Genomic DNA, 8182 nt, shown 5'->3' on the forward strand with positions numbered 1-8182 from the left:
TGCCTTGCTTTTGTAGTGTCCAAATTTGAGTGATCGTTATAGAATTACCTCTTTAAGCATTTCCCCATATGCTCTCCCCCCCCCCCCCCCCCGGGTTCTACATGTGACACCCAAAATTGGGCACCATTATTTGGTTGCTGATATAAGTTCTGGGCCCATCTGAATTGGCAAACAAGCCCATTAGTGCCAATAATTGGGTGCTAATGGGTACTAATTGACACCAGTTTGAATTTGCGCTGTTCTATAACAATCTACGCCCAAATCCCATAGCGTGCAACCCAAAAGGGGTGTGGCCATAGGAGATGCATGGATAGACCAGGGCATTCCTAAACTTTGAGCACAGTGCAGTGGCGTAGCTACGTGGAGCCATGGGGGCCTGGGCCCCCGTAGATTTGGTCCTGGACCCCAACCCCCGCCAGCCGAGGTCCTCTTCTTCCTTCGTTCTGTTTCTGAGTCTGAGGACATCAGACTCAGAAACAGAACGAAGGAAGAAGACCCTGGCTGGTGGGGGTTGTGGTCCCCCCGCCAGGGAGGGGGTAAAAGTTGGTGGGGGGAGGCTAAAATGTGCCCCCTCACCTCGGGCTCTGGACCCCCCTTCTGCCGAAGTCTGGCTACACCCCTGGCACAGTTACAGAATACCGGGATATGCACCCAAATTGGGCACCAAGAATCGCACTTGATTTCAGGGGGTATAAGTCCTGGTGCTAAAGTGGGTACTTGGTGCCATTCTGTAATGGGTGCTCATCTTTTGAATGCCAATTAAAGAACAGCATTGAGCACTGATTTTTGAACACCGTTTATTGAATATAGCTTCCTTTATGATAAGGCCAGCTCTATCCTGTTTATCTCCGTATAAATCTCTGGTCAGACCCTTTAGGACCCTTTCACTAAGTGGTGGTAAGCCCAATGCGGGCTTACCGCTGCTATACAGGAAGTACCACTGGGCTACCGTAGCAAACCTGACTGCCCATAGCGCACAGTCATTTCCGGTGCTACAAAAATGTATTTATTTTTGTAGCTACGGAGTGTACCTGGTGGTAATCGGGCAGTGCCACGCGCTGCCCAGTTACCGCAGGAGCCCTTACTGCTCCCTCAGTGGGTGGGTGGGTGGTAAGGGCCCCCCACCCTCCCTGAAATGGCCACGTGGCAAGTACTTTGCCGCGTGGCCATTTCCTGTAGGAAAGCAAGACTTCCCTTTTACCAGCTGCGATAAAAGGGGATTTTGGCGTGCGTGTAAAACACGTGCTGTCAGTGCAGACCCTCTTTTTCCACCGCTTGGTAAAAGGGGCCCTTAAATCATTGCCTCCTTTTTCCTGCTGGCCATTCCTGTTCATAAACAAACAATATGTGAAGCAGTGTCTTGTCATCCCTTTTCTCCCCCTATGGCTGCTGCATGATTGCTGTTGAGATGCTGAGCGTAAAAACAGATGCAGCATGTATTCAAGAAGTTACTGTTCTTACAATCGGTGTGCTTTCTCGTTCTCTAGTTGGTTTTCTCCTGAGCGGCACAAAGCTTCTCTTCAGGAAGAGAAACAAAGCGAAAGAAGCTGGGCTGAGCCAATCGCATGACAACCTTCCAAACAGCTGCAGCTCTGTCTCCAGGAAGAAAGGCAGCTTCTCCCGTCATCTCATTAAACACTTCTCCTTCAAGTCTAAAGCCAAGTCGAAAGCAAGCACCAATGGAAGCATGGCAGGGCTAGGGAGCGACAACTGAACTAACCACCACTTCTGATGAGAGACGCATCCCTATGCAGGAGCTCCAAACCTCTGTACAATGCTGAATGTTGTACGTACTGATACCCAAGTCCTGCCTTGCATCTGACCTGGATGTGAAGTCTTCTCATACTGATGGAAAACATCTAACCCTTGTAGAGACAACGCTAACAATGCTAGTTTCTATAAATGCGTAAAGTAGTCTGCTACCTTCCAGAATCAGCCATCTCCTGGGCTATTCTCATCTTCTGACACAATATGTTCCCTTACCTACACCAGAAGGTGTCCCGTCATGTAAAAAACCAGTATACCTGAGCGTCTATCCTAGGGGTGGTGCGTTGTTGTGTTTCAAAGTGGGAGAACTTAGGCTAAGGTCTAGGGCATTGCAGATGAGGTTTTTGTGGAAATAGTTGCAAGTTGTGAAACAAACAAATGAGAAGCGATCTGTCACGGTCCTTCCAAGAACAGATGAGAGGGTTAGAAGCGGAGTGGGTCCTTACAGTCTCGCTGCATTAGTTCTCACCCTTCTCTCACTGAGATATCTGTACACTCTCTGGACAGGTCTTACCGTTTAGTCCTGCTCTGGGAAGGTGAAGTGAGTACGGTCAGTGCTGCTTCTTCCGTAATGTGGTGGTAGTGCAAAGACGAACAGAACTCTGGGACCCTGAGTGAGTTCCTGCAGGGAGAGATGGCACTGAGTTAAGAACACTGTTTTCCTTTTGTGTAAGAATTTGTTGTTGTGTGTGTGTGTGTTTTGTTTGTTTGTCACCCTTGGTACAGCTCCTTGCTGCCAAGAATGTCGCCTCTGATTGCACACAGTTTTCTATGGTACTGTATATAGCATCTGTAAGTTATTTTCCTCTGAAAAGTATACCACCCAAACTCCTTTTCCAAAACCAAAATAGTACAAGGAAAAGGCCATAATATTCTAGCCACAATGCGTTTGGTTATCTTGATTGTAAGAAAGGCAGTGCCTAGGGCTTGGAAGTAGACAGGCATGTGAAGCCAGCTGGACTGTGCAGCCTGTGCTAGATGAGAGAGGAAGAAATGTTCTCTAGTCACAAACTTGACACACTGAAATCGGCAGGAACTGAAGACAGCTAGGAATCTTTGTTCTGTTCTTTTGTCTTCCTGCTTTTTAAAACTGTCAACTGAGCAGTTCTTGCACTTCCTTAGAAAGTAATGTGATTCATTTGCCGGCATAGTTCTTATATTGATGTAACTCTTTTTTTTTATATACTGGTCACTAGATATTCTAGGGAGGGTAGGCCCAGAAGTTGCACTAGGAGGATGAGACTTTTCATCTCCTGTTAGGTGTTTTTTTAAACCATAGGATAGTTTTGGAAAATGAGTGAAATGAAATTGCTTTTAACACTGTAGATGTATACTTGTTTATAATGTGATTTTCCTGGTATCATGATTGGGCACAGCTTGCTCAGGAGATACTTGCACTGTTACCTGCAGCGTGAGCAATGGGTAGAAGGGGCGTGTGCTCCATCCATCAGGCCACAGCAGCCACTCCACTGGAGGGGAAAATAGAAATATTTCGTTAATTAAATGATGGATATTCACTTGACGTTGGTAAATTCTTGCTCTTGGGTGGGTACAAATGATCTAGACGTTCTGCTTCGATTTTCAGATTGGTCTTTCTGTCCAGAGCCCCTTGTTCTCTCGTCATATGCAGGGAATATGTGGATTAAATGCTTACTTTTAGTAACTGAAATAGCCCTACATTTCAGTGATGTATGATTTATGTATTTGCTCAAAAGAAACCCTATCCCCCCCCCTCTCTATTTTCAACTAAATGTATGAATATAGCAACACTGGCAGACCAGACCCCTCAGGACACATGTGCAGTGTGGAAGCCAGTAGGTGCTGTGATTAACATCTCATTTGATCAGGCCAGGGCTGCAAAGCACTTTAAGCACCTGTGGTTTAGAAGCAGGGCAAACTGCCTGTAAGTCTAGTGCTTCTTACACCATGGTGAGTGGTAGGATTGCACCTGGTCTAGGATATAAACTAAAATAGGTCATGCAGCACTTAAAAACTGCTGTAGGTTTGTTATATCACACTCATGCTTTATCAGCTAATCTGAGAGAGGTCTAAAGAGTGGAGAAAAATGTTTTCCCTTTTGGACAGGGGTCTAGTTCCTCTCATTCATCAGTAGTACACTTATAGAATGTGTCTCTCATTTCAGCTACTTGGCTGGCTCAGCACCCTGATGACTGGGGCATTTTGAAAGTTGCCCTGCCAAGTGCAAAAGGAGGAGATTGATATGTGCTATTCTTTAAAAAAACAAACAAACAAACCTGCCCACATGTATCTCTGGCACCTAAACTATGCACCTGCTTTTTGAGCAGTCTAAAATCATTCCATGCCCCCCCCCCCCCTTCCTGGAAAGCTTCCCTTTCACGAAGCAAAGTATGGGTTACGGATGGAAAGTAAACGTCTTTTGAAAGATCTTTGATAAGAGTTTATCCTCACTGCTGTTCTCATGGCTATAAGGTCTCCTGAGTCTGTGAGGATAACACTATTGGTGTCCTCGGCAAACACAGGTCTGTCCTCTAACGGGAGGCTCGAAGCTGTGCTTCACACGATGTGAAGAGTTTTGCCAGAGGGAGAGCTGGGGCAGGGGTAAGGCTATGGCTTATTATAAACAAGGTAGTCAGTTTTGAACAAAGTCTCCCTACAATTCTGACACGTTAATAAAAACAGAAAAGCTAGCGACTCAGGGATGGGCTGATGATGCATTGCAGTAAGCTTGGCCATTCCTGCTGTGCTAGAGGGATCAAGATGGGAGAAGCAGTCTTGCTTTCAGCTTTCTTTCCAACTTACCTTGTGTAAGACTGATTGCTTCATACAGTGCCACCTGTTGTTAATCTGTGAAAGAGCCTAAACCAACTAGTTTAATCCCACTAGGACATGGGTTTGAATAATAACTCTCTGAAAATTCTGGAGCTGTCCATCATGATTGGCTTCAGGATATAGCTAATGAACGTACCCCCTTCCTTCCTCAGTGGCTGATCTGTAATGCCCCATCTAGATCCATTATGTTGCTGCTTTCCTACACTGAAAACTAAAACAGCATAACCAGATGTCGTGAAGAAGTGATGCCTCAGCTCTATTATAGTAAAATAAAATATTTAACTAATACCTCAAAATTATGGAACTTAATTCTCAGATTGTACAGGGAGAACAGGAGAGGGGCAAGGATGTTTCAAATTTTATAGGTATTTGATATTCCTCTCAATTGGAACTCCCTTGAGGTAGTTTACATACATAGAACTTGACAGCCTGTTAGCATGCAGTGTACAGTTCTGGGCTACCACCCCTCAAAGAAGGGGCTCTTGCCAACTCTGTTTTTATGTGGGGAAAAAGTCTGTCCTTTTTTCCTAACATGATAAATTGCACCTGCCCTGTGGCTTCTTCCCCTCCTGCCTAGCCCCTGCTCCTATAGGTACCTCCCACCCCGCTCAGCTGTGTGTTAGATCAGCTGGACATGGTGAGAAGTCTAACGGTCACATCCCATCAGATTATTTTCTGTGGGTGAATTTTTGGTAATCCCCTTTCCACATTCTCCAATTGTCTTAGGAAAGGGGTAGATAAAAGCAATTTCCTATTTAAGAAACAATGGGATAAAGAATAATCTTGCACCTTTTGTAAATGTTACAGGAAGACTTTTATTATTCTGTGATGGTCTGAACTTAACTTATTAAAATAAAGATATGGAATATTGAATTGGTTCTTTTTGGTGGTGGGCCAGGGGCTGGGGATGATTTTAGTACTTGGGATGTTTGTTCTGGAACAATTATTTCTCTGCTCTTTAAATAAAAACAATCCTGTTGTAAACCTTAGATGGTATAGCGGAAGTATCAGCTGAGGTGCCCTGGAATATAGCTTAAAAAGCAGAAGGTTAATGACATATGGTGTGGTCTTTTAGAAAGGATATTTAAATCAGAAGTTCTACTATTATTTTAGAAGGGGAACTGCAGCCATAGAACCTGTTCTAAAAGTATGATGAAATGGATGTCTGGGTATCAGCTGTGTGCAGCAGGACCATACATTTTAGGAAAAACAAAAACATCCAAAATATTGACAAAAACATCGGTGTTGTGAAATAACAATGTCAATGTTAAATGCCCACATGAAATATTTTAATCTGCTTAACCATCAAGTTCAAAGCGGAAAACAAGCACACATTATAAGCAGGCACCTTCTCTGTCCCTGGGGGCTTACGATCTGTTTTTTGTAGCTGAGGCAACGGAGGTTTAAGTGACTTACCCAAGTTCACAAGGAGCTGCAGTGGGAATTGAACCCAGGATGTTGGGATCAAAGCCCACTGCACTAAGCATTAGGCCACTCTTCCAAGCTGACCCAGAAGGTGGTGTGACAGCCAGCTTGCTTACCATGGGCTAGCTGTCACCACTGCCAGTAGTACTGCCACTTTGAGGAGGTGATAAGTGAAGTGGTGCTATCAGCAATCCATTAGTGTGACTGCACAAATCCACTCCCCCCTCCAACCCTACCAAGAGTTCCTGAACTCCTATCCCAACTGAGTCCCAATCTCTCTCTCCCTCCCTCCCCCCCCCCCCATCCTGGAAATAGCTCCAGACTTCACCCCCACCCCAGGACCTACGTGGGGTGTGGATGGCTCATTGGAATGTGCCTGGGTGGCAAGGATCCAAGATGGTGCTTCTGCCTCCTAGTGATGCTAAAAGGCTGAGTTGCCTCATTGGATCCTGGTGCCATCCTGGGTAGCAGCATAGGGGGAACACTTCTGCTCAGGAACACTGCAACCAGCCATCTGCCCCCCATGTAGGTTCTGGGAGAGTTTTGTGGGGGGGGGGGGGGGGGAGCCTCAGCTGTTATGTCAAGGGTGGGATTTTGTTTCAGGGGATTGAAACTCAATGGAAGGGGGTTTGTTGGGAGGGGGCCCTTTTCACATCAGACCAGTGAATTCTAGAGGTGTTATGTAAAGGTTTTTCCTTAGAGTTTGTAAGACTTCTTCCTGATGCGTTCATGGTTTACCCTTGCAGATCCCCTACTAAGAGGTAAGTGGTCCAAGCTGCACTTCTATGCTTGTTGGACCTCGGGGCTGTGGAGCTGCTTCCCCTCTTGGGGAAGAGGCTGGGCCAGTACTCCATTTACTTTGTGGTCCTGGGGCTGTGCCTGCCCCATTCTAGTACATAAGTAATGCCACACTGGGAAAATACCAAGGGTCCATTGAGCCCAGCATCCTGTCCATGACAGCGGCCAATCCAGGCCAAGGGCACCTGGCAAGCTTTCTAGACCTTAAAGGAGTCAATGTGGCTCTACAGGTCCCTTATTTTAACATGGAAACCTGTGGTCTGTCATCACAGCTATTAAGCAAGACAAGTTTCTCACCTCCTTGGACCTCATGGAGGCTTGCCTGCATATTCCCATTCCTGAATTGCACAAGCATTTCCTCTGGTTCTGTGTATTGGGCAGCCACTTTCAGTTCAGAGCGATGTCCTTTGGGCTGGCTATGGTGCTTCAAACCACCTCTAAGGTTATAGTGTTGGTGGCAGCTTTTCTTTGCAGTCAGGGGCTTTGGGTCCACCCCTATCTGGACAACTAGCTCATCCAAGCAACTTCGAAGCCTTCATCTCCTTGGACTCCTGTTCTGGTCACTGCATTGCTAGAACATCTCCGATGAGTGGTGAATTTTATGACAGGAGCCAAGTGAACTCTTCCAAGGTGATGGAGTATTTGAGGGTTTGCACTGAGATAACAAAGGCAAGGTTTTCCTCCAGGAGAAGACCTGCAAGCTTCAGATCCAAAACATTAATTTCTGTGCATGATGACCTGCTACAGTATGGGCTTAACTATAGCTTCTGGGGTCAATGGTAGGGATCGCAGAAGTTGTGCCTAGGGTCAGGGTGCACATGAGACTGTTGCAAAGAGCTTTACTCTCCAAGTGGACTCCCTATTCACAGGATTTCAAAGGCCACCTGCCACTCTATCCAACCTTACTGGAGGTGTTAGCCTGGTGAAACAATTCAGCTCACTTGGCTAGGGGGGGCAGTTCTGTTGGACCCTCTTATTGGGTACAAAAGATGCCAGTCTGGTGGGCTTTGGAGTGCACTGTGAAGGCAAGTGGTCTTTGAGGGAGGTACTTTGGCCTTTCAATTGCCTAGAAACCCAAGCCATCTGCTTGGCTCTCAGGTTTTTAATTCTAAACCTGACAGGGAAGGCTGTGTGGGTGATGTTGGACCATAGTGGCTTATATCAACACAAAGGAACTGTGGAACAACAAATAGGTGTAATACAGTCTATTAGTTGTACCTATATGTTTGAAGATGACACAGCACCATGTTTCAGCCTGAAAGCCTGCCTCAGGAGCCTTGAACAATAGTACAAAAATATGAAAAGCTGTGTTTTGGGGCCTATATGGCTAGTTGAAAAGCAACCTTTAAAAAGATGCCAAAAGCTCATTTGAATAGCCTCT

The 8182-nt window shown here is 45.9% G+C and overlaps 1 protein-coding gene across 1 annotated transcript in view; it reads left to right on the forward strand.

The window, feature by feature from the left end:
• The window catches only part of C2CD2L (C2CD2 like), a 61850-nt gene extending 56415 nt beyond the window's left edge, over positions 1 to 5435 (forward strand). The window contains exon 14 of the mRNA XM_030220458.1: positions 1488 to 5435. Coding sequence (XP_030076318.1) covers positions 1488 to 1714 — 227 coding nt within the window. The 3' untranslated portion in view covers positions 1715 to 5435. The remainder of the gene's footprint in view (positions 1 to 1487) is intronic.
• Positions 5436 to 8182: the final 2747 nt, after the last annotated feature.

The sequence above is a fragment of the Microcaecilia unicolor genome, chromosome 12, assembly GCF_901765095.1.
Source record: "Microcaecilia unicolor chromosome 12, aMicUni1.1, whole genome shotgun sequence".
In the NCBI taxonomy this organism is placed as follows: Eukaryota; Metazoa; Chordata; class Amphibia; order Gymnophiona; family Siphonopidae; genus Microcaecilia; species Microcaecilia unicolor.